We start from the raw sequence: 27686 nt of genomic DNA on the forward strand, positions 1-27686 counted from the left end.
TGAAAGGTGAAGCTGCTGACGTTTTAGATTCCAATTGTATCGCCCCCGTTTGGCATACCATAAAAAGGACTCTTCTCCTTATTATAAGGATAAAAGAGACCTGAAAACATTTCATTATAAGGATAAAAAAGACCTGATCATAAATTAACCATGATACGAAAAAAATCGTCAGAGTCACTTAGTTGCTATTTTAGTAGGGTAAATGATCTACTTACAGCGATCGTGACGCATATTCAGTCAGATCCAAAGTATGCCGAAAATCATATAGTACACATCAATTATTTTAGAAAAAAGGCGTAGGACAGTTTTATACGAGGTCTTGAAAAACCATTAAGTAGCCTTTTAAAAAATTATAACCCAAAAACGCTGAGTAGTGCATTTCAATATTGCCTTGACTTCTACAATATGGACATGAGATTTGCTCCAATTAACGATAAACCCAACAACAATATTCCTAAACCTAGGGATTTACCCACAGTGCCAATAACACATAGGCAACAGCCCATACACCAACAAAATTTCTACCAACCTAGACATTATGTTCAACCTAGACCAATTTTCACACCGAACAGAAATCAATTTGTGACAAGGCATGGACATTATCAAAGAAATAATTATCCAACCCCACCACATCCACAGAAATTTCATCTCCCTCAAAATTACAACAGAGTGAATAATAATCTCCCAGTTCCTATGGAGGTTGATCAATCATTGCAGTCAAATGTTAGATCAAATTATAATGCTAAACGCCCCCGTTACGAACATGCAAATGCTATGGATAAAGCAACTACTAACAATACGAACACCCCTCTAGAGTATGTAGAAGGTTCACAACCATTAAACGAATCTTATCTAGATAGAAATGAGCAATCCTCTCAAAATCAAAAGCTTTACACAATTTCACAAAGTGTAAATTATCAATATCAAGCTTACGAGAGCCATTTTTTCGAATGGAACGCGGATTGGTGAGTTCATTCCTCCCTTTCGTCAATTTGCCAACCACACAGGGAGAGTACCCATTTTTGATCGATACAGGCGCTGATATTAATGTCGTATCATCAAAATTAGCAGCCAGTTATGGAGGTAACCGACCTTACAAAATATGTGCAAAAAATATAAGTTCAGTATGTGGAAAATTCAATACCACTCTTGCAATAGATATCAAATTTTTTGCTCCAAAATGCATGACCCCATTTCAATTTCTGGTACACGATTTTCATCCGTTCTTTGCTGGAATAATAGGCACCAACATTCTTGATAGCATTTGTGCTGATATATCATTTAAAAACTGTGCAATGACATTTAATACTGACGATAGCATACCGCTTACGATACCCCTCAGACGATACGAAAATGGAAAAGCAAGTGACCATATGACCGATTTTCGTACTGACCATTTAAGCAACGATGTGAAAAAAAGGTTATGCAAAATTCTCCACATGAACAAATCAGTTTTTTATGAACCCGACGCGAAGCTAACCTGTGCAACAAATGTTAAATGTTTTATAAATACCACTGACGAAATTCCAGTACACCAACGAGTTTACCCTTAACCCGCTGCTTATGTTGAAGAAGTAAATCTTCAAATAAAAAAATTTTTGAAAGATGGTATAATTAGACCATCGAGATCAGCTTGGACATCTCATCTTGAATCTTACAAATCTTAAAGTGCAGCTTAATAAATCGGAATTTGTTCCCCAAGAAGTAGAATTCCTTGGTCACATTTTTTCCCATGAAGGAGTAATACCTAATCCGCAAAAAATCGAAACGAATAAAAAGTTTCTGGAAGAAGGCAATAGTCCGGACGATAAGGAGTCTTATTTTTATGAAAACAAATCAGTTTAATATCGTGAAACATAACCGTTACAACGTAAAAAAAAAGGTAGAGAAAATGAAATTATTAGGGTTTATTTTCATTTTGATATTATGTAATACAAATGCACAAGAACTAAAATAACAAATTTAATAGATCAACCAATTCTCATACTAGAAAAACATCCATGTAAAATGCAAAAATGTAGTCCATGAAATCAACTTCGAACATCGAAAATACTATAAATCAGTTAACTCAAGTTGTTTACAGACCAACCAATAGTTCCCTATCCATAATCGCGAAACATAAAATCAGTAATTTGCATTCAAGTTTAATTCACATAAAACCAAGGAAACGTTTAACAAGGAGCATAGAAGCTATAGGGTCGGCTTGGAAATGGATCGGAGGAAGCCCAGGTGCTCATGACCTGCAGATTATTAATATTACAATGAACGAACTCATTGAAAGCAACAACATGCAATTTCCCGTCAACGAACAACTCGGAAACAAAATTAAAGCACTTACAAGCGAGATGGAGCAACTCATACTACGGAAAAACGACATCGTTCTGAATGAATTTGACATGTTGATGGTATTGATCAATATAGATACGATCAAAATATCGTTATATCTCGTTGTCTAAAATGTCAATAACAAGCATCAAACCATAGTCTCCTCAAGAAATCGGCATAGTAATACAACTTTTAGCAGATCAAGGAGTTAAGACAGATGTTCCCGACGAAGCCATTACTTTCGTTACACCTAAAATCGCAGTTAATCGTGAGAAGCTGTTGTTCATCCTTAAGGTCCCTGAGTTACAAAAGGATGAATCAAAAATAATTGAAATCTTTGCGCTAGTTAACACATCCGTCGAACATCCGGTGACCCAGTAATTCCTGCGACGTCAGCTTATGTTTCGTACGGGACCACCAACAGCGTCGTCAGCTTATGCTTCGCACCGAACTTGCACCAACATCGTTTGCATCAAATGGCTTAGCAACCGAGATGCTGAATCAGCACCACCTCCGTTTCCTGTTCCAATCCAATTCTCCTAATCCACATACATGTATCAATAGTTCAAATAAATCACTCTTAATTTGACCAGCAGTAAAACCAGACGTCTTAAGTGTATATCCGCGTCCGAACCTTTATAAGTGTAAAGTACAATTTTTAACTGGCGCCCGATTAGGGACCTCTACGTTCAAAGTGAGGTGACAAGTTATCAAAGAAAGCCTACACAATAACGTTTAGAGGTACTAGCTGATTGTTCTACGTATACCTAAAAACGAAAGTGAGACGAAAAACAATACAAAAACTCTGCACAAAGTTTTAAGTGTCGTGACAAGCTAGTGAAATCAATTTAAGACGTGGACGTACAAGTACCAAAAAGTGAGGTGAACCAAGTGAATATAAAACCTGCACAAGTGTACGAGAAGTTGCTGTATTCGAGACTCTCATCCCGAACGACACCGAAGACCCCTAGTAGAAAGACATCCCAAAAGGACCACCTGAAGTGTTACATCAGCCTTCTATCTCGAGACGTTACGAAGACATCGCTACGAGTACAACGCTACGGGGACATCTCTTCGTAGACATCACTTCGTTAGCATCGCAACGTGGACAACGATGAGCTGCACTCGCTTCAAAGTCTTCATGGTTCTACTGTAAGTCATTTTGAGTCAATTGTTATTATTAGCGGCCGTATTTTTTTTTTCCTTCGTAAAATTTTAAGTTTTGAATAAGGGAATAATTAGAACTATTAGTGAACAATTAGGAAAAGTTAGAGAAGTGAGAATCTTGTCTGTTTCCATCATTTAAATTTTCAAATCACTAAATCGTTTAAGGCGACGAATTTGTCAAAATTTTCCGTAAAATCAAACGTTTTGAAATACAATCTAGAAACCGAAAAATGAATCCATCAGAACAGTCTCATATTGTGCCACCAGCACAAACTATGACTCATCACGAATACGTTGAATTAGGTAAAGTGCCAGATTTTGTGAAAGATCTTCCAGAATTTCACGGTCACCGAGCAAGCCTTCCTAGATGGTTTTTAGAAGTCGAAAATGTATTGAAAATCTATGAACGCTTGCCTTGAGATTCAATTGAATACCACATTATCGAGTCAACCATCAGAAGAAAAATGAAAGGTGAAGCTGCTGACGTTTTAGATTCCAATCCCAACTGACATTTTATAGCAGGCTTATAGCGTTTTTCGAGTTCTTTTAGCTAAATCTCGATGCTTAATCTTGCCTTAGAGAGCAGCAGATTTAGCTAATTATAACAGTTCGAACACGTGGTTTCACGTAGTTTTTTCACCCATTTTCTTCGGATCCAAGCTGTCAAAGGCCAAAGGCGCAATGACAGCGCAAATCAAAACAAAATCAAACAATAACGCTCAAGCTTCCTTGTGATATTACGTCGGTGAATTTGGATTTATTATTTAAAATTAGTGTCCCATTGTTCCTCTGCCAGTGTGTGTGCGCCAGTGTTCCTTTAGAGAAGAAAACAATCGGAAGGTAAGTTGGAAAATGGTGCTGTACGTTGTAAATAAAGTGCTAAACCATACCTCATCTTTCGTAGAAAACATGTTTCGAGAAGCGGCAAACACGAATCGATCGTTAAAAAGTTGCACGTTGTCAGCTTTAAGGTCCAGATTGCCGCAGCTTACCATCAGGCCCAACAAAGTTGTGATACAGGCAGCTTCGATTACTCCAACCAGCAAAACATCACCCAGAATCAATGTTACTGCAGCACCGACTAAAGGTATACCTGAAAACAACAAAACATGATACAATTCAATTTTTTTAACAAAACTTTCAACTAACTCTTGCCATTTATGTTTCAGCAACAACCAGTGCAATACCTTCACGATTGTTAACACCAAACAGTTTTAACGCAGCTCCAGCCAAAGGTATACCTGAGAACAACAAAACATGATACAATTCAATATTTTGTAACAACACTATATCAACTAACTCTTACCATTTATGTTTCAGCAACAACCAGTGCAATACCTTCACGATTGTTACCACCAAACAGTTTTAAAGCAGCTCCAGCCAAAGGTATACCTGAGAACAACAAAACATGATACAATGCAATATTTTGTAACAACACTATATCAACTAACTCTTACCATTTATGTTTCAGCAACAACCAGTGCAATACCTTCACGATTGTTACCACCAAACAGTTTTAAAGCAGCTCCAGCCAAAGGTATACCTGAGAACAACAAAACATGATACAATGCAATATTTTGTAACAACACTATATCAACTAACTCTTACCATTTACTTACATTTACCGGATCCAGCAACAACCGCACAGTACAATCCTATGCTCCTCAATACATGTAAAATATATCGACCAACACCCACCGTTAAAAAGCCGGCACCATCCATCATCGATGCAACTTCTGAGAAAGAAAAACGAAATGTGTTAAATTTGAAAACGGGAAAATTGTACCGACCAAAACTTCTTATAAATACATCTCCTGAGACAGTGTCTGTAGCATCACGCAGTACACAAACATCTATGCTGGATGCCGCGCAGACAAATCCAGCTACAAGCTCAGCATTTGAAAGTCAAACCAGCGAGCAACTAACTGTACTGAATAAGTCTGTTGCACTGATCTGGGCTGAGCTGAATTATTTGACTGATCACCGTAACAAAACAACTTATGGAGCAGGTACGATGCAGGGGCCGGGGCATCCAATAACAACATCGATTATGACACTACCGTTCCTTACATCGGAAGCAGAGCTAACTGCTTTCAACGAAAACTTAGGTAATGATGACTTTTTTGAAAGCGTCCTTCTTCTTATTAATGATAAAGTATCGGGAAAGCCGTATGCTAAAAATCGCATGCATGACACATTCATGATGCTGTTCGATAGAACATTTTTAGCGACATGCAGTTGGCGTGGTGGCGGTAAAAACGGCCCTAAAACAAGACTGGACGATAAAGCCAATATTTGGCGATTATTAAAAACTGTAGGAGAACAGTTTGAAATAGTTACAATTGAAGACGTAGAACGTTTGGCAAAAACTAAAATTAGCAATGCGTCAAGCTTAAAAAAATATAAAGGTTTGGTTAAAAGCTCCACCAAGTGCTCGCACAAACGAGACAAAAATAATAATAAATAAAATTATTAAACGAATAAATTACATTAGTTTTCTTTTCGGTCAAACAACTTATATGAAACATAGCTATTCGGCCTGGTCGTTCATCGGTGATTAGAACAAAACATTATTAAAACAAAAGGTTATTATGTACGGCGTGGAAAAATGAAACCATCATCGAGTTGGCCATCATCGCAAGCTACCTAAATTCTCTTCGACAACATCGACTGTCTGATGCTTGTGATAACGAAGGGAAGTTCATATGAAATCCTACTTTATGCACATACATCTTATTCTAATCCCACGCAATTATATCAGGGTTTATATATGCTCGCTATTACTTTTCAATTTCGTAAAGTTTATCTTCATTTGTCCCTAACCACTTTCCATTCCTGTCATTGTCTATCACTGCCTAACGTGTCTTGTTTTAATTCCCTTAGTTCCTTCTTATTTGCTTGGTTAATGCTTTCACCTAACCGTTGACGCAAACTACTATGAAATATATTTTAATTACCCTAGCTTAATCGGTCCGGCTACGCATGGAAACTCCGGGATGCTTGGCAGGCATACTGCAATATGCTGACATGCTCCAATGTATGATGTTACTCCGCTAGCAATTTGGAGAATGAAGGAAGGAAGGAGCCAAGCCTCTCGTTATGTTTTCTGGCCGATCCGATGCACACTGAAAGAATGTAAAATTAAATGTTAGCATAAACGCATTGAGACACTTTTTCTCCGCGGCATACTTCCCCACTTTTCCTCTCCTCGATTAGATTCATGCTGGCAACGCTCCGTCATCGCAGTGTGTCCATTAAATGATATTTAAGAGCATGTAAGAGAAGGAGAAAGAAGAGAAAAACCATTTAGTGGGCTGTGACATGGTACTATTATTCAAGTGTAGATTTACCACAGAAGTCAGAATTAGTAAATGAACGATGACTCACTAAGAAATAGCTAATATAACCCAGAATCTGCAAACATCAAACGATACCTTCCGCAACACGGTACCGTATATTTCGCAAATCGCGACACAATGAGTAGTTAGTTGGATGATGGTTTATGAAAGAAATCCACCCGTACACCCAACAACAATTACAACTTTAACGCGTTTTTTGCCACAGGTTTAAATACCAACAATCAGTTGTAAAATTGTTCCAGATTTGGAAAACCAAACCCCAACTGAAAATGAAGAAGGAGGAAATAGGGCACTGATTGTACTCTCATATAACCATATGCATGTTTTTCATTGAGTGTGAAAGAATGCAAAATATTATCTGTTACGTAACATGTAATTACTTCTGAAATTGCTACAAAAATGAATATTACAAGTTTGTTTTAAATACATTGATTTGTATTATTTTTCTTTCCGTACCTAATATTAGAAACAGGTGGAAGAAAAAGTGCACCGAGTACAACCGATTTAATACAATCAAATGCTAGTTTAACAACTAAGATAAAACATTAATACAATTTTAATTCAAAAAGAGATAGATATAGCATTGTTCTGTCAGTATTTCTGGTAATATAGGTTGTTACGGTAGCGCTGGTCTTTAATATGACAGGAACGGTAACAAATTCTATATTTGATACTCCCCATTCGTTGAAATGACTATCTTGTTGGAGGTAGATAGAGTTCCGGCAAGCCAAATATAGTTAGAGCACAGTTGAAACCATGCAACAATCAGCGTCTCACAGTATCATTTACATGATAGGTGAGAGCCTATGCGCAAGAACTGATTGGCATCTTGCACTAATATCAGGATGATAGGCAAGAGCCGGTATCGCACCATTCAGTTCTGCGAAAATGAAGGTATGCGTTCCATATGTTTTGGCGTACCCGAACTTTATGTACACGCCCAGGATAATCGATATAACGTATGGGCAAATGGTACGGATTAGATTTGAATTTGGTAACGGTCGTGTCATGTGAAAGGTCGGCGCTAGCAATACCAATTCGATTATGAAATCAAATATGGAGAAAAAGACCTGGAGACCGAGTGCACTAATCGATCGGCGTCTCACACTATCATTTGCATTATAGGTGAGAGCCCTTGCTCGACACGGCAAGGCACACATTAAGTGGCATCTTGCACTATCATCCAAATTATGATAGGCAAGTGCCGGCGCCTATCATCCAGTCTCCAGGTCTCGGCAAACGTGCTATATTTGAAGCAAAAAATCATAATTAAAAAATAATTGATTATAGCTCCAGTTGTATGCCGATTGCAACCACAACCGGAATGGACAGCCAGAAATACTGACAGAACAATGCTATATCTATCTCTTTTTGAATTAAAATTGTATTAATGTTTTATCTTAGTTGTTAAACTAGCATTTGATTGTATTAAATCGGTTGTACTCGGTGCACTTTTTCTTCCACCTGTTTCTAATATTAGGTACGGAAAGAAAAATAATACAAATCAATGTATTTAAAACAAACTTGTAATATTCATTTTTGTAGCAATTTCAGAAGTAATTACATGTTACGTAACAGATAATATTTTGCATTCTTTCACACTCAATGAAAAACATGCATATGGTTATATGAGAGTACAATCAGTGCCCTATTTCCTCCTTCTTCATTTTCAGTTGGGGTTTGGTTTTCCAAATCTGGAACAATTTTACAACTGATTGTTGGTATTTAAACCTGTGGCAAAAAACGCGTTAAAGTTGTAATTGTTGTTGGGTGTACGGGTGGATTTCTTTCATAAACCATCATCCAACTAACTACTCATTGTGTCACGATTTGCGAAATATACGGTACCGTGTTGCGGAAGGTATCGTTTGAATTTTGCTGTTACCAGGTCATGTTGACTATGATGGTACAACATATAAGAAGCTCGAAGTATACATTGCAAATGTGCTTACCTTGTATCATGCGCGTGTTCCCTAAGGATGTGAATGCAAGCTCGATGTGGTTTACCTAAAAGTACAATACGTGTGTGGTTTGAGAATTGCATGTGGTGTTTGTTTAATTGTTTAAATACTTATCAATTTGTACGGCCAAATGAGAGGAGCAAATTTTACGTGTTTCCATCGAATGGTATGGTAGTGTACGGTTGAAGTTCAATTTTCTTCAAGAGCATTAAAAATGGCCACGATCCGCATCTGTGTTGACAATAAACGGAAAAGAAAGCAAAAGTAATTAAAGCAAAACAAAAATAGTCAAACAAATTCGGTTGCACGCTTGCTTTGTAAATAGATAACAATAGTTGTTACTGCTCTAGCAAAATAGAATCAAACATACGCACGTGAAGATGATGTTAGAGTGTGTTAACATGAAGTGTGAAGTGTGTTAACATAAACTTGGTTTCATACGTAGGAAATCAAAATTAACATAATTAGAGTGATCACAACTGTTAATTGAATTACTATACACATGTATTAGTTACATGTGCTATATATATGTATGTATTAATACAACTCCAAGAAACCAATTAAAACCTATTTCTAATAATAGAAATATTATTCGAATACTTATTACTTTGAGTGGGGATAATGTTGTTACGATCGGAAGCTCATAAAACTGTAATCTTTCATGAGCTTTGTTTGAAAACCGTTTATCTTTCTATCTGTAAAGAAAATATTAACATTAAACATGAGCAACAGTTTATAACATGCTCAGAGAGATAAACTCACTCAATCGGATCGAAGGGTGTGCAAAAGAGGTAGAAATACCGTTATTCCGGGTCTAGATGCTGGTTTAATGGCCACAAGTTTGCATCGAATACAGTCCAAATCCACTTCTACGGTTTGTGTCGGAACATCTTCGGGTATTTCGTAAATGAGAATGTCCGATGATGAAAATACTGATTCAGGATCATCCTCGTTGAAAAGAAACGAAAATAAATTAAAGTTATATTCATATTGTGTCCCTGTAATAGAAAAGGTATCATCATTTTGTGTAACATTTAAAAATTTTACTATCCCATTACCCTTTGTAAGAAACCATTCGTCTCTGGGTAATGGGCGCAAAACAAAATCAGAGGATAAAAAAATTCCTTTGCCGTTTGTAGTAAAGCGAGGGTAGCGACGATTTGAGCTTGTACTTGCGACTTCAATAGCAGATCGTTCTTCTGCGCGTGCCGCCACTTGAACACCGCACCGAAAGCCTGATCGAACTGAGCGTTTAATGAGTTGCAGGTGATTTTCAAAGCAGTACGTTGAAAATTCATCTAGAGGCCCGTACTGATAAACATCCTGTGCAATGTGTTGTAGATTATGGACGTTACTGGAAAGATGCTCCCGACCATAAATCTCCCCAAATTTTTTAACAAAAGAATTTAAAAAACCAGCTGCAATTTCCCAATGACGTCGATGAAATGAAGAAGAAAATATTGTCAGGGCACAAAAGTACAGCAAAAAATGACAATATGCTTCCCCGCTTAAAATTTCCTCCATCAGCACTGGACTGACGTAGTGCAAGTACGTGCGAAATTCTGTACCCTTCCAAAAACGGATTGCATTCAACCCTCTGAGTTTACGATGAATCTCAGAGGGAAGCTGCACTTTGGTTAGGAATTTTGTTATCCACTGTTTTGCTGCAAAAGATAATCTAATTATACGAAACTTATTTTCAACTAAATTCAACAAATGTTGGCGAGTAACCCCTAGATCACATGTATGAAGGCGATCACTCGTAGGTACGTTTTCAACCAAGTCGAAATCCGGTAATTCTTCTAACGGAGTCCGCCATGCTTGATGATGGCCAGGACATTCCCTCGCTCGAAATCCTGTATCAGTTCTTAGGGGAGCACCAACTGTGTCGAAAATTATTTTGTTTGCCACATATACTCCCACACAGGTACATCTCATACAGCCATGGTATCCGTTAAAGTAGGTTGTTGCTGCAAAAAATGCATCATTAGATTGATTTCTATACATTTCCAATTGTTCTACATTATATTACATACCTTTTATGAAAGCCCGCGCAGGTGAATCTGCAATTATAGCGCGAATTTTTAATTGCCGTACTTCCTCACCAATAAGCAATCCTCTTTCATGGATTTGTTTGCCCTCTTCTACCAACGGCCTTAGGAAAACTTCCAAACTTTCAGGTTTCGCCGGCCCACAGAACATTCCGATCATCATAATCGGAGCATTGGGCATCTGTTCAACTTTCATTAAGATGGGCCAAACTTGCATTGGTCCCCCTCTATGAAGAGGAAGCCCATCTATGGAAAGCTGAATGGAAATAATATGTGTTGACGGAGCTTTTGACCTAAAATATAATAAGATAAATACATAATTAAAGATATATTATTTTTCATCGTCTTACACATACTTACTGAAAGTAACTGTTGAGCTTATTTTCAATTCCTTTGTACCAAAACTCTCCTCCTGGTACGGTTCGTATCTCCTGGCCGATGGTTGTTGATGTTTTCAACAACGTACGCGAGTCCTTGGGAAGCGGTAGAGCGGTCCATTTTCTGAAAATATCTAAAATTTCATTTACTGATGAACGTGGTTGATTATGCACGATTGCCCAATCTCTTAAGCAATCACCAATATTTGAATGGTTTTTGCAGATATGGGCAGCCGTGGATTCGTCAACCCGTTCGTCAACTTCACTGTCAACGCTATTATCACTTTCGTGAACATCGTCGTTATCAACTTCTACACTACCTTCTAAATCTATTATCCCACCACCTTGCTCTACCGTACTACTGTCATCTATTTCTTCTACATCTAAATCCCCTTCTGAACCACCACCAAAAATATTAAAACTATTTTCGCCGAATGCTGCGTCGGTGCGATTAGCCAGCTGGAAAGAATCTTCCATCTCCTGGGGTTGATTTTCACCCTGGATAGTTGAATCTGCAAAAACGAAAAAAAATCTATTACTGGCTATACAATGCACCATATAATAATCTGTTTGGAAAGCAACTATTATTTAAAAAAAATATTCACAATTTCGAATGTTATGTACTCACTGGTACGTTTATTAATTCCAAAACTAACCTACTCTACTGCCTTGCTGGTTGGCTGTGCCTACAAGTTTAAATTGCTGATTTAGTAGCTCTCCTGGTGATCGAAGTCGATCGATTCGGTTGGGTGTGATTTGGGGTTGTCCTGGTTCGTTCCGAAGAGGGTGGATGTGAATAACCCGCTGTTCTGATTCGGCTGTTCTGCTGTCGCGTAGTCCTGGAGGTTATGTGCTTTTGGCTGGTTCGGGAGGTTCGGATGTAGGTCCGTGCATAACTATATATTAATACATAACAACACTAAGAGCAACTAATTTCCGGTCACTTGAATCCTTTGTACCTCCCACGATTGTTGTAACGTTGTTCCTAATGTTATCACTTTTTCCTGTACAATAAAGGCCATAACGATTTGAAGGGCTGTAAATCTGCTGGGATTAAATAGTTACCGGTGGCACCAAGCTTGCACTGCAATCAATCAACAAACTAGATGTTTGTTTTGCTGTGACTCTCTATTTCTTCACTATTACTTTGCCCTATAACCTTCACTGGCCAACCATTTATGGCTGTTTGTGGCTTAATTCTATACGTTGCTGAATACAAATCCCAGTGAACGGTACGGCACGCAGACGGTCCGGATTCAATACACGGTGCTACCGTAGGAAGACCCGGCCTGCTACCGCATCGGCCACAGGACCGCCAAACATTCACGGAGCGGAGTGTCACTTATTTTTCACTTATGATTAATCCCACAAATTTATTCACAGAAAGTACTATCGTTTGGCCCAACACGAGGGGAACACAACGCCGATCCGGTCTTTGTACGATTCTGCACCGGAACATTTTACGGCACACACAAACGTAAACAAAAGAAAAACATTACGCGCACAGGATATCACTTTTTTTCCTTATCACGATTTTTGTTCACAACTTCACAAACCTATATCTAGTATTAGTAAGCAATTATTGAAAAACTTACCAATGAGTCGAGGGACAATCCGGCTCGGTCCCGGCACTTCCTCATCCCGGTTTTGCTGGCGGACCTCCGAATGTAAGACCGCTAGCATCTTATTCGCCCGATTCATCACTTTTCGGCTTCTCTTTACCGGTGGCGTAGACATTGCGAACTTTTTACTTTCTTACCTTTTTACGTTCAATACTTTTCTGCTTTTTTACCCAAACACTTGAGCTAAGCTGGACGCTAGATTGAATTGACGCCAAAGTACAAAATGTCTAAATCAACAAATAAAAACATGGCAGGCCGAGTTGAATGCTTCATAAATCCGTTGCTCACGCACACATACACATTTTTTATTGATTCGAGTATGACGCGAGCAGTTATGGCGAAGATTATTCAATTTTTTTTTTAATTTTAAGCGTTTTTGTATAACAGATGTCAGTTGGGATTGTATCGCCCCCGATTGGCATACCATAAAAAGGACTCTTCTCCTTTTAGGATTATAGGATTATAACAAACAAACCATAAATGTGAAATGTTTCATACACGGTCCCGAAATTTTTCAGCTGAGTTTTGAAACGTTTCATCCAACCACTTTTGAAATGAAATAAATCAACAATTTAAATTATTCGTTCAATTTTTTTTAGACTTTTATTCGTTGACTTTCGATGAGTTTTTTGACACAACAATCGAACACATCGAAGCTATGCTTTTTCTCCTTCTTACACACGTTGCGCGGGCAAGACACCGTCGAAAGAATAAAAAACAATACCTACATTTCATGGTAATTTTCACCGACTAGAACCAGAAGAAGAAGCGATATGGTCTTCTACGTCGATGGCAGATGTATCGTCGATGGCAGATTCAACCGCATCTAAAAATTAATGAGAATATCAGCACATGAATCACAATTTCATCTAATCCTAGAGGACAAATAGAAGATGGACTAAAACTTCCCATGAACAGTGTGGTCAAAGGTTGACACTCCGACAGAATCGCACTGTTCTCTGAGTGCTGCTAATTGCCTTTTCCTTCTATACAAAATGCCACTCTTTTTCCAGTAACGTGCGTAATTTTCGTGTGACATTTCACTACAACCAATTGAAAAACATGATCATAGTTAATTAAGTCAAAAATGCACTTTTATAAACAACAAAACCTACACCACGCAATATGCACCAAAGCACGCCTACAATTGTCAATTGACGAAGCAAAATTTGTCAAAGCATTCTTCGATAAATCAAAAAGGCAACTGAACGAATTGGGAAAAAAAATCGAAGCTGATGAAATCATTCAAAAATCAGTTAAAAGGTGAAACATTTCCAGTCATTTCAGAAATATTTCAACAATTTATTTTTCTCCCATAATTTTTTTTTGCCGACATGAGATAAAATAGCACGTCTCGGAACCAATTTTCCTTTAAGACCACAAAGTCGGATAGTCAGTACAAGCTAAAATCTACCGACTTATATCAGACTTTGTGGTCGTAAGGAGGTTATGTGGGAATAACACATAGGCAACAACCCATACACCAACAAAATTTCTACCAACCTAGACATTATGTTCAACCTAGACCAATTTTCACACCGAACAGAAATCAATTTGTGACAAGGCATGGACATTATCAAAGAAATAATTATCCAACCCCACCACATTCACAGAAATTTCATCTCCCTCAAAATTACAACAGAGTGAATAATAATCTCCCAGTTCCTATGGAGGTTGATCAATCATTGCAGTCAAATGTTAGATCAAATTATAATGCTAAACGCCCCCGTTACGAACATGCAAATGCTATGGATAAAGCAACTACTAACAATACGAACACCCCTCTAGAGTATGTAGAAGGTTCACAACCATTAAACGAATCTTATCTAGATAGAAATGAGCAATCCTCTCAAAATCAAAAGCTTTACACAATTTCACAAAGTGTAAATTATCAATATCAAGCTTACGAGAGCCATTTTTTCGAATGGAACGCGAATTGGTGAGTTCACTCCTCCCTTTCGTCAATTTGCCAACCACACAGGGAGAGTACCCATTTTTGATCGATACAGGCACTGATATTAATGTCGTATCATCAAAATTAGCAGCCAGTTATGGAGGTAACCGACCTTACAAAATATGTTCAAAAAATATAAGTTCAGTATGTGGAAAATTCAATACCACTCTTGCAATAGATATCAAATTTTTTGCTCCAAAATGCATGGCCCCATTTCAATTTCTGGTACACGATTTTCATCCGTTCTTTGCTGGAATAATAGGCACCAACATTCTTGATAGCATTTGTGCTGATATATCATTTAAAAACTGTGCAATGACAATTAATACTGACGATAGCATACCGTTTACGATACCCCTCAGACGATACGAAAATGGAAAAGCAAGTGACCATATGACCGATTTTCGTACTGACCATTTAAGCAACGATGTGAAAAAAAGGTTATGCAAAATTCTCCACATGAACAAATCAGTTTTTTATGAACCCGACGCGAAGCTAACCTGTGCAACAAATGTTAAATGTTTTATATATACCACTGACGAAATTCCAGTACACCAACGAGTTTACCCTTAACCCGCTGCTTATGTTGAAGAAGTAAATCTTCAAATAAAAAAATTTTTGAAAGATGGTATAATTAGACCATCGAGATCAGCTTGGACATCTCATCTTGAATCTTACAAATCTTAAAGTGCAGCTTAATAAATCGGAATTTGTTCCCCAAGAAGTAGAATTCCTTGGTCACATTTTTTCCCATGAAGGAGTAATACCTAATCCGCAAAAAATCGAAACGAATAAAAAGTTTCTGGAAGTAGGCAATAGTCCGGACGATAAGGAGTCTTATTTTTATGAAAACAAATCAGTTTAATATCGTGAAACATAACCGTTACAAAGTAAAAAAAAAGGTAGAGAAAATGAAATTATTAGGGTTTATTTTCATTTTGATACTATGTAATACAAATGCACAAGAACTAAAATAACAAATTTAATAGATCAACCAATTCTCATACTAGAAAAACATCCATGTAAAATGCAAAAATGTAGTCCATGAAATCAACTTCGAACATCGAAAATACTATAAATCAGTTAACTCAAGTTGTTTACAGACCAACCAATAGTTCCCTATCCATAATCGCGAAACATAAAATCAGTAATTTGCATTCAAGTTTAATTCACATAAAACCAAGGAAACGTTTAACAAGGAGCATAGAAGCTATAGGGTCGGCTTGGAAATGGATCGGAGGAAGCCCAGGTGCTCATGACCTGCAGATTATTAATATTACAATGAACGAACTCATTGAAAGCAACAACATGCAATTTCCCGTCAACGAACAACTCGGAAACAAAATTAAAGCACTTACAAGCGAGATGGAGCAACTCATACTACGGAAAAACGACATCGTTCTGAATGAATTTGACATGTTGATGGTATTGATCAATATAGATACGATCAAAATATCGTTATATCTCGTTGTCTAAAATGTCAATAACAAGCATCAAACCATAGTCTCCTCAAGAAATCGGCATAGTAATACAACTTTTAGCAGATCAAGGAGTTAAGACAGATGTTCCCGATGAAGCCATTACTTTCGTTACACCTAAAATCGCAGTTAATCGTGAGAAGCTGTTGTTCATCCTTAAGGTCCCTGAGTTACAAAAGGATGAATCAAAAATAATTGAAATCTTTGCGCTAGTTAACCCGTCGAACCCGTCGAACATCCGGTGACCCAGTAATTCCTGCGACGTCAGCTTATGTTTCGTACGGGACCACCAACAGCGTCGTCAGCTTATGCTTCGCACCGAACTTGCACCAACATCGTTTGCATCAAATGGCTTAGCAACCGAGATGCTGAATCAGCACCACCTCCGTTTCCTGTTCCAATCCAATTCTCCCAATCCACATACATGTATCAATAGTTCAAATAAATCACTCTTAATTTGACCAGCAGTAAAACCAGACGTCTTAAGTGTATATCCGCGTCCGAACCTTTATAAGTGTAAAGTACAATTTTTAACTGGCGCCCGATTAGGGACCTCTACGTTCAAAGTGAGGTGACAAGTTATCAAAGAAAGCCTACACAATAACGTTTAGAGGTACTAGCTGATTGTTCTACGTATACCTAAAAACGAAAGTGAGACGAAAAACAATACAAAAACTCTGCACAAAGTTTTAAGTGTCGTGACAAGCTAGTGAAATCAATTTAAGACGTGGACGTACAAGTACCAAAAAGTGAGGTGAACCAAGTGAATATAAAACCTGCACAAGTGTACGAGAAGTTGCTGTATTCGAGACTCTCATCCCGAACGACACCGAAGACCCCTAGTAGAAAGACATCCCAAAAGGACCACCTGAAGTGTTACATCAGCCTTCTATCTCGAGACGTTACGAAGACATCGCTACGAGTACAACGCTACGGGGACATCTCTTCGTAGACATCACTTCGTTAGCATCGCTACGTGGACAACGATGAGCTGCACTCGCTTCAAAGTCTTCATGGTTCTACTGTAAGTCATTTTGAGTCAATTGTTATTATTAGTTGCCGTATTTTTTTTTTTCCTTCGTAAAATTTTAAGTTTTGAATAAGGGAATAATTAGAACTATTAGTGAACAATTAGGAAAAGTTAGAGAAGTGAGAATCTTGTCTGTTTCCATCATTTAAATTTTCAAATCACTAAATCGTTTAAGGCGACGAATTTGTCAAAATTTTCCGTAAAATCAAACGTTTTGAAATACAATCTAGAAACCGAAAAATGAATCCATCAGAACAGTCTCATATTGTGCCACCAGCACAAACTATGACTCATCACGAATACGTTGAATTAGGTAAAGTGCCAGATTTTGTGAAAGATCTTCCAGAATTTCACGGTCACCGAGCAAGCCTTCCTAGATGGTTTTTAGAAGTCGAAAATGTATTGAAAATCTATGAACGCTTGCCTTGAGATTCAATTGAATACCACATTATCGAGTCAACCATCAGAAGAAAAATGAAAGGTGAAGCTGCTGACGTTTTAGATTCCAATTGTATCGCCCCCGATTGGCATACCATAAAAAGGACTCTTCTCCTTATTATAAGGATAAAAGAGACCTGAAAACATTTCATTATAAGGATAAAAAAGACCTGATCATAAATTAACCATGATACGAAAAAAATCGTCAGAGTCACTTAGTTGCTATTTTAGTAGAGTAAATGATCTACTTACAGCGATCGTGACGCATATTCAGTCAGATCCAAAGTATGCCGAAAATCATATAGTACACATCAATTATTTTAGAAAAAAGGCGTAGGACAGTTTTATACGAGGACTTGAAAAACCATTAAGTAGCCTTTTAAAAAATTATAACCCAAAAACGCTGAGTAATGCATTTCAATATTGCCTTGACTTCTACAATATGGACATGAGATTTGCTCCAATTAACGATAAACCCAACAACAATATTCCTAAACCTAGGGATTTACCCACAGTGCCAATAACACATAGGCAACAACCCATACACCAACAAAATTTCTACCAACCTAGACATTATGTTCAACCTAGACCAATTTTCACACCGAACAGAAATCAATTTGTGACAAGGCATGGACATTATCAAAGAAATAATTATCCAACCCCACCACATCCACAGAAATTTCATCTCCCTCAAAATTACAACAGAGTGAATAATAATCTCCCAGTTCCTATGGAGGTTGATCAATCATTGCAGTCAAATGTTAGATCAAATTATAATGCTAAACGCCCCCGTTACGAACATGCAAATGCTATGGATAAAGCAACTACTAACAATACGAACACCCCTCTAGAGTATGTAGAAGGTTCACAACCATTAAACGAATCTTATCTAGATAGAAATGAGCAATCCTCTCAAAATCAAAAGCTTTACACAATTTCACAAAGTGTAAATTATCAATATCAAGCTTACGAGAGCCATTTTTTCGAATGGAACGCGAATTGGTGAGTTCATTCCTCCCTTTCGTCAATTTGCCAACCACACAGGGAGAGTACCCATTTTTGATCGATACAGGCGCTGATATTAATGCCGTATCATATATATATGTCGTATATTAATGTCGATATTAATGTCGTATCGCAGCCAGTTATGGAGGTAACCGACCTTACAAAATATGTGCAAAAAATATAAGTTCAGTATGTGGAAAATTCAATACCACTCTTGCAATAGATATCAAATTTTTTGCTCCAAAATGCATGACCCCATTTCAATTTCTGGTACACGATTTTCATCCGTTCTTTGCTGGAATAATAGGCACCAACATTCTTGATAGCATTTGTGCTGATATATCATTTAAAAACTGTGCAATGACAATTAATACTGACGATAGCATACCGTTTACGATACCCCTCAGACGATACGAAAATGGAAACGCAAGTGACCATATGACCGATTTTCGTACTGACCATTTAAGCAACGATGTGAAAAAAAGGTTATGCAAAATTCTCCACATGAACAAATCAGTTTTTTATGAACCCGACGCGAAGCTAACCTGTGCAACAAATGTTAAATGTTTTATAAATACCACTGACGAAATTCCAGTACACCAACGAGTTTACCCTTAACCCGCTGCTTATGTTGAAGAAGTAAATTTTCAAATAAAAAAATTTTTGGAAGATGGTATAATTAGACCATCGAGATCAGCTTGGACATCTCATCTTGAATCTTACAAATCTTAAAGTGCAGCTTAATAAATCGGAATTTGTTCCCCAAGAAGTAGAATTCCTTGGTCACATTTTTTCCCATGAAGGAGTAATACCTAATCCGAAAAAAATCGAAACGAATAAAAAGTTTCTGGAAGAAGGCAATAGTCCGGACGATAAGGAGTCTTATTTTTATGAAAACAAATCAGTTTAATATCGTGAAACATAACCGTTACAACGTAAAAAAAAGGTAGAGAAAATGAAATTATAAGGGTTTATTTTCATTTTGATACTATGTAATACAAATGCACAAGAACTAAAATAACAAATTTAATAGATCAACCAATTCTCATACTAGAAAAACATCCATGTAAAATGCAAAAATGTAGTCCATGAAATCAACTTCGAACATCGAAAATACTATAAATCAGTTAACTCAAGTTGTTTACAGACCAACCAATAGTTCCCTATCCATAATCGCGAAACATAAAATCAGTAATTTGCATTCAAGTTTAATTCACATAAAACCAAGGAAACGTTTAACAAGGAGCGTAGAAGCTATAGGGTCGGCTTGGAAATGGATCAGAGGAAGCCCAGGTGCTCATGACCTGCAGATTATTAATATTACAATGAACGAACTCATTGAAAGCAACAGCATGCAATTTCCCGTCAACGAACAACTCGGAAACAAAATTAAAGCACTTACAAGCGAGATGGAGCAACTCATAGTACGGAAAAACGACATCGTTCTGAATGAATTTGACATGTTGATGGTATTGATCAATATAGATACGATCAAAATATCGTTATATCTCGTTGTCTAAAATGTCAATAACAAGCATCAAACCATAGTCTCCTCAAGAAATCGCCATAGTAATACAACTTTTAGCAGATCAAGGAGTTAAGACAGATGTTCCCGACGAAGCCATTACTTTCGTTACACCTAAAATCGCAGTTAATCGTGAGAAGCTGTTGTTCATCCTTAAGGTCCCTGAGTTACAAAAGGATGAATCAAAAATAATTGAAATCTTTGCGCTAGTTAACACATCCGTCGAACATCCGGTGACCCAGTAATTCCTGCGACGTCAGCTTATGTTTCGTACGGGACCACCAACAGCGTCGTCAGCTTATGCTTCGCACCGAACTTGCACCAACATCGTTTGCATCAAATGGCTTAGCAACCGAGATGCTGAATCAGCACCACCTCCGTTTCCTGTTCCAATCCAATTCTCCTAATCCACATACATGTATCAATAGTTCAAATAAATCACTCTTAATTTGACCAGCAGTAAAACCAGACGTCTTAAGTGTATATCCGCGTCCGAACCTTTATAAGTGTAAAGTACAATTTTTAACTGGCGCCCGATTAGGGACCTCTACGTTCAAAGTGAGGTGACAAGTTATCAAAGAAAGCCTACACAATAACGTTTAGAGGTACTAGCTGATTGTTCTACGTATACCTAAAAACGAAAGTGAGACGAAAAACAATACAAAAACTCTGCACAAAGTTTTAAGTGTCGTGACAAGCTAGTGAAATCAATTTAAGACGTGGACGTACAAGTACCAAAAAGTGAGGTGAACCAAGTGAATATAAAACCTGCACAAGTGTACGAGAAGTTGCTGTATTCGAGACTCTCATCCCGAACGACACCGAAGACCCCTAGTAGAAAGACATCCCAAAAGGACCACCTGAAGTGTTACATCAGCCTTCTATCTCGAGACGTTACGAAGACATCGCTACGAGTACAACGCTACGGGGACATCTCTTCGTAGACATCACTTCGTTAGCATCGCAACGTGGACAACGATGAGCTGCACTCGCTTCAAAGTCTTCATGGTTCTACTGTAAGTCATTTTGAGTCAATTGTTATTATTAGCGGCCGTATTTTTTTTTTCCTTCGTAAAATTTTAAGTTTTGAATAAGGGAATAATTAGAACTATTAGTGAACAATTAGGAAAAGTTAGAGAAGTGAGAATCTTGTCTGTTTCCATCATTTAAATTTTCAAATCACTAAATCGTTTAAGGCGACGAATTTGTCAAAATTTTCCGTAAAATCAAACGTTTTGAAATACAATCTAGAAACCGAAAAATGAATCCATCAGAACAGTCTCATATTGTGCCACCAGCACAAACTATGACTCATCACGAATACGTTGAATTAGGTAAAGTGCCAGATTTTGTGAAAGATCTTCCAGAATTTCACGGTCACCGAGCAAGCCTTCCTAGATGGTTTTTAGAAGTCGAAAATGTATTGAAAATCTATGAACGCTTGCCTTGAGATTCAATTGAATACCACATTATCGAGTCAACCATCAGAAGAAAAATGAAAGGTGAAGCTGCTGACGTTTTAGATTCCAATCCCAACTGACATTTTATAGCAGGCTTATAGCGTTTTTCGAGTTCTTTTAGCTAAATCTCGATGCTTAATCTTGCCTTAGAGAGCAGCAGATTTAGCTAATTATAACAGTTCGAACACGTGGTTTCACGTAGTTTTTTCACCCATTTTCTTCGGATCCAAGCTGTCAAAGGCCAAAGGCGCAATGACAGCGCAAATCAAAACAAAATCAAACAATAACGCTCAAGCTTCCTTGTGATATTACGTCGGTGAATTTGGATTTATTATTTAAAATTAGTGTCCCATTGTTCCTCTGCCAGTGTGTGTGCGCCAGTGTTCCTTTAGAGAAGAAAACAATCGGAAGGTAAGTTGGAAAATGGTGCTGTACGTTGTAAATAAAGTGCTAAACCATACCTCATCTTTCGTAGAAAACATGTTTCGAGAAGCGGCAAACACGAATCGATCGTTAAAAAGTTGCACGTTGTCAGCTTTAAGGTCCAGATTGCCGCAGCTTACCATCAGGCCCAACAAAGTTGTGATACAGGCAGCTTCGATTACTCCAACCAGCAAAACATCACCCAGAATCAATGTTACTGCAGCACCGACTAAAGGTATACCTGAAAACAACAAAACATGATACAATTCAATTTTTTTAACAAAACTTTCAACTAACTCTTGCCATTTATGTTTCAGCAACAACCAGTGCAATACCTTCACGATTGTTAACACCAAACAGTTTTAACGCAGCTCCAGCCAAAGGTATACCTGAGAACAACAAAACATGATACAATTCAATATTTTGTAACAACACTATATCAACTAACTCTTACCATTTATGTTTCAGCAACAACCAGTGCAATACCTTCACGATTGTTACCACCAAACAGTTTTAAAGCAGCTCCAGCCAAAGGTATACCTGAGAACAACAAAACATGATACAATGCAATATTTTGTAACAACACTATATCAACTAACTCTTACCATTTATGTTTCAGCAACAACCAGTGCAATACCTTCACGATTGTTACCACCAAACAGTTTTAAAGCAGCTCCAGCCAAAGGTATACCTGAGAACAACAAAACATGATACAATGCAATATTTTGTAACAACACTATATCAACTAACTCTTACCATTTACTTACATTTACCGGATCCAGCAACAACCGCACAGTACAATCCTATGCTCCTCAATACATGTAAAATATATCGACCAACACCCACCGTTAAAAAGCCGGCACCATCCATCATCGATGCAACTTCTGAGAAAGAAAAACGAAATGTGTTAAATTTGAAAACGGGAAAATTGTACCGACCAAAACTTCTTATAAATACATCTCCTGAGACAGTGTCTGTAGCATCACGCAGTACACAAACATCTATGCTGGATGCCGCGCAGACAAATCCAGCTACAAGCTCAGCATTTGAAAGTCAAACCAGCGAGCAACTAACTGTACTGAATAAGTCTGTTGCACTGATCTGGGCTGAGCTGAATTATTTGACTGATCACCGTAACAAAACAACTTATGGAGCAGGTACGATGCAGGGGCCGGGGCATCCAATAACAACATCGATTATGACACTACCGTTCCTTACATCGGAAGCAGAGCTAACTGCTTTCAACGAAAACTTAGGTAATGATGACTTTTTTGAAAGCGTCCTTCTTCTTATTAATGATAAAGTATCGGGAAAGCCGTATGCTAAAAATCGCATGCATGACACATTCATGATGCTGTTCGATAGAACATTTTTAGCGACATGCAGTTGGCGTGGTGGCGGTAAAAACGGCCCTAAAACAAGACTGGACGATAAAGCCAATATTTGGCGATTATTAAAAACTGTAGGAGAACAGTTTGAAATAGTTACAATTGAAGACGTAGAACGTTTGGCAAAAACTAAAATTAGCAATGCGTCAAGCTTAAAAAAATATAAAGGTTTGGTTAAAAGCTCCACCAAGTGCTCGCACAAACGAGACAAAAATAATAATAAATAAAATTATTAAACGAATAAATTACATTAGTTTTCTTTTCGGTCAAACAACTTATATGAAACATAGCTATTCGGCCTGGTCGTTCATCGGTGATTAGAACAAAACATTATTAAAACAAAAGGTTATTATGTACGGCGTGGAAAAATGAAACCATCATCGAGTTGGCCATCATCGCAAGCTACCTAAATTCTCTTCGACAACATCGACTGTCTGATGCTTGTGATAACGAAGGGAAGTTCATATGAAATCCTACTTTATGCACATACATCTTATTCTAATCCCACGCAATTATATCAGGGTTTATATATGCTCGCTATTACTTTTCAATTTCGTAAAGTTTATCTTCATTTGTCCCTAACCACTTTCCATTCCTGTCATTGTCTATCACTGCCTAACGTGTCTTGTTTTAATTCCCTTAGTTCCTTCTTATTTGCTTGGTTAATGCTTTCACCTAACCGTTGACGCAAACTACTATGAAATATATTTTAATTACCCTAGCTTAATCGGTCCGGCTACGCATGGAAACTCCGGGATGCTTGGCAGGCATACTGCAATATGCTGACATGCTCCAATGTATGATGTTACTCCGCTAGCAATTTGGAGAATGAAGGAAGGAAGGAGCCAAGCCTCTCGTTATGTTTTCTGGCCGATCCGATGCACACTGAAAGAATGTAAAATTAAATGTTAGCATAAACGCATTGAGACACTTTTTCTCCGCGGCATACTTCCCCACTTTTCCTCTCCTCGATTAGATTCATGCTGGCAACGCTCCGTCATCGCAGTGTGTCCATTAAATGATATTTAAGAGCATGTAAGAGAAGGAGAAAGAAGAGAAAAACCATTTAGTGGGCTGTGACATGGTACTATTATTCAAGTGTAGATTTACCACAGAAGTCAGAATTAGTAAATGAACGATGACTCACTAAGAAATAGCTAATATAACCCAGAATCTGCAAACATCAAACGATACCTTCCGCAACACGGTACCGTATATTTCGCAAATCGCGACACAATGAGTAGTTAGTTGGATGATGGTTTATGAAAGAAATCCACCCGTACACCCAACAACAATTACAACTTTAACGCGTTTTTTGCCACAGGTTTAAATACCAACAATCAGTTGTAAAATTGTTCCAGATTTGGAAAACCAAACCCCAACTGAAAATGAAGAAGGAGGAAATAGGGCACTGATTGTACTCTCATATAACCATATGCATGTTTTTCATTGAGTGTGAAAGAATGCAAAATATTATCTGTTACGTAACATGTAATTACTTCTGAAATTGCTACAAAAATGAATATTACAAGTTTGTTTTAAATACATTGATTTGTATTATTTTTCTTTCCGTACCTAATATTAGAAACAGGTGGAAGAAAAAGTGCACCGAGTACAACCGATTTAATACAATCAAATGCTAGTTTAACAACTAAGATAAAACATTAATACAATTTTAATTCAAAAAGAGATAGATATAGCATTGTTCTGTCAGTATTTCTGGTAATATAGGTTGTTACGGTAGCGCTGGTCTTTAATATGACAGGAACGGTAACAAATTCTATATTTGATACTCCCCATTCGTTGAAATGACTATCTTGTTGGAGGTAGATAGAGTTCCGGCAAGCCAAATATAGTTAGAGCACAGTTGAAACCATGCAACAATCAGCGTCTCACAGTATCATTTACATGATAGGTGAGAGCCTATGCGCAAGAACTGATTGGCATCTTGCACTAATATCAGGATGATAGGCAAGAGCCGGTATCGCACCATTCAGTTCTGCGAAAATGAAGGTATGCGTTCCATATGTTTTGGCGTACCCGAACTTTATGTACACGCCCAGGATAATCGATATAACGTATGGGCAAATGGTACGGATTAGATTTGAATTTGGTAACGGTCGTGTCATGTGAAAGGTCGGCGCTAGCAATACCAATTCGATTATGAAATCAAATATGGAGAAAAAGACCTGGAGACCGAGTGCACTAATCGATCGGCGTCTCACACTATCATTTGCATTATAGGTGAGAGCCCTTGCTCGACACGGCAAGGCACACATTAAGTGGCATCTTGCACTATCATCCAAATTATGATAGGCAAGTGCCGGCGCCTATCATCCAGTCTCCAGGTCTCGGCAAACGTGCTATATTTGAAGCAAAAAATCATAATTAAAAAATAATTGATTATAGCTCCAGTTGTATGCCGATTGCAACCACAACCGGAATGGACAGCCAGAAATACTGACAGAACAATGCTATATCTATCTCTTTTTGAATTAAAATTGTATTAATGTTTTATCTTAGTTGTTAAACTAGCATTTGATTGTATTAAATCGGTTGTACTCGGTGCACTTTTTCTTCCACCTGTTTCTAATATTAGGTACGGAAAGAAAAATAATACAAATCAATGTATTTAAAACAAACTTGTAATATTCATTTTTGTAGCAATTTCAGAAGTAATTACATGTTACGTAACAGATAATATTTTGCATTCTTTCACACTCAATGAAAAACATGCATATGGTTATATGAGAGTACAATCAGTGCCCTATTTCCTCCTTCTTCATTTTCAGTTGGGGTTTGGTTTTCCAAATCTGGAACAATTTTACAACTGATTGTTGGTATTTAAACCTGTGGCAAAAAACGCGTTAAAGTTGTAATTGTTGTTGGGTGTACGGGTGGATTTCTTTCATAAACCATCATCCAACTAACTACTCATTGTGTCACGATTTGCGAAATATACGGTACCGTGTTGCGGAAGGTATCGTTTGAATTTTGCTGTTACCAGGTCATGTTGACTATGATGGTACAACATATAAGAAGCTCGAAGTATACATTGCAAATGTGCTTACCTTGTATCATGCGCGTGTTCCCTAAGGATGTGAATGCAAGCTCGATGTGGTTTACCTAAAAGTACAATACGTGTGTGGTTTGAGAATTGCATGTGGTGTTTGTTTAATTGTTTAAATACTTATCAATTTGTACGGCCAAATGAGAGGAGCAAATTTTACGTGTTTCCATCGAATGGTATGGTAGTGTACGGTTGAAGTTCAATTTTCTTCAAGAGCATTAAAAATGGCCACGATCCGCATCTGTGTTGACAATAAACGGAAAAGAAAGCAAAAGTAATTAAAGCAAAACAAAAATAGTCAAACAAATTCGGTTGCACGCTTGCTTTGTAAATAGATAACAATAGTTGTTACTGCTCTAGCAAAATAGAATCAAACATACGCACGTGAAGATGATGTTAGAGTGTGTTAACATGAAGTGTGAAGTGTGTTAACATAAACTTGGTTTCATACGTAGGAAATCAAAATTAACATAATTAGAGTGATCACAACTGTTAATTGAATTACTATACACATGTATTAGTTACATGTGCTATATATATGTATGTATTAATACAACTCCAAGAAACCAATTAAAACCTATTTCTAATAATAGAAATATTATTCGAATACTTATTACTTTGAGTGGGGATAATGTTGTTACGATCGGAAGCTCATAAAACTGTAATCTTTCATGAGCTTTGTTTGAAAACCGTTTATCTTTCTATCTGTAAAGAAAATATTAACATTAAACATGAGCAACAGTTTATAACATGCTCAGAGAGATAAACTCACTCAATCGGATCGAAGGGTGTGCAAAAGAGGTAGAAATACCGTTATTCCGGGTCTAGATGCTGGTTTAATGGCCACAAGTTTGCATCGAATACAGTCCAAATCCACTTCTACGGTTTGTGTCGGAACATCTTCGGGTATTTCGTAAATGAGAATGTCCGATGATGAAAATACTGATTCAGGATCATCCTCGTTGAAAAGAAACGAAAATAAATTAAAGTTATATTCATATTGTGTCCCTGTAATAGAAAAGGTATCATCATTTTGTGTAACATTTAAAAATT

At 37.4% G+C, this 27686-nt stretch overlaps 1 protein-coding gene and 3 long non-coding RNA genes across 21 annotated transcripts; 1 reads left to right on the forward strand and 3 right to left on the reverse strand.

Moving 5' to 3' along the window:
- Positions 1-4221: 4221 nt before the first annotated feature.
- Positions 4222-9004, reverse strand: LOC118516580. Of its 4 annotated transcripts, XR_004907930.1 has the most exons (7): positions 8804-9004; positions 6450-6617; positions 5112-5228; positions 4950-5035; positions 4680-4733; positions 4383-4585; positions 4222-4307 (listed from the first exon to the last, which is right to left on the reverse strand). It is a non-coding gene; the product is annotated as an uncharacterized LOC118516580 (long non-coding RNA). The 4 variants fall into 4 exon arrangements; XR_004907931.1 differs by lacking the exon at positions 4950-5035 and having other exon boundaries at positions 4642-4733; XR_004907929.1 differs by lacking the exon at positions 4680-4733 and having other exon boundaries at positions 8804-9003.
- LOC118516576 (uncharacterized protein DKFZp434B061-like) lies at positions 4296-23798 on the forward strand. Of its 9 annotated transcripts, XM_036062541.1 has the most exons (9): positions 4296-4332; positions 4397-4579; positions 4662-4727; positions 4813-4878; positions 4964-5029; positions 22493-22558; positions 22644-22709; positions 22795-22860; positions 22958-23798. In XM_036062541.1, the coding sequence occupies exons 2-9, from the start codon at positions 4402-4404 to the stop codon at positions 23788-23790; spliced, it is 1407 nt and encodes a 468-aa protein (XP_035918434.1). In that variant the 5' UTR covers positions 4296-4332; positions 4397-4401; the 3' UTR covers positions 23791-23798. The 9 variants fall into 9 exon arrangements, with proteins under 9 accessions (XP_035918434.1, XP_035918433.1, XP_035918435.1 ...); XM_036062540.1 differs by lacking the exon at positions 4296-4332 and having other exon boundaries at positions 4339-4579; XM_036062542.1 differs by lacking the exons at positions 4296-4332; positions 22795-22860 and having other exon boundaries at positions 4339-4579.
- On the reverse strand, positions 13440-14316 carry LOC118516577. Its single transcript, XR_004907920.1, has 2 exons — positions 13978-14316; positions 13440-13905 (listed from the first exon to the last, which is right to left on the reverse strand). It is a non-coding gene; the product is annotated as an uncharacterized LOC118516577 (long non-coding RNA).
- On the reverse strand, positions 22053-26835 carry LOC118516579. 7 transcript variants are annotated; one of them, XR_004907925.1, is made up of 8 exons: positions 26635-26835; positions 24281-24448; positions 22943-23059; positions 22781-22866; positions 22662-22715; positions 22511-22564; positions 22214-22416; positions 22053-22138 (listed from the first exon to the last, which is right to left on the reverse strand). It is a non-coding gene; the product is annotated as an uncharacterized LOC118516579 (long non-coding RNA). The 7 variants fall into 7 exon arrangements; XR_004907922.1 differs by having other exon boundaries at positions 22630-22715; XR_004907927.1 differs by having other exon boundaries at positions 22473-22564; positions 22630-22715.
- Between the last annotated feature and the right edge of the window lie 851 nt (positions 26836-27686).

Source organism: Anopheles stephensi, unplaced genomic scaffold, assembly GCF_013141755.1.
Source record: "Anopheles stephensi strain Indian unplaced genomic scaffold, UCI_ANSTEP_V1.0 ucontig336, whole genome shotgun sequence".
Lineage (NCBI taxonomy): Eukaryota > Metazoa > Arthropoda > Insecta > Diptera > Culicidae > Anopheles > Anopheles stephensi.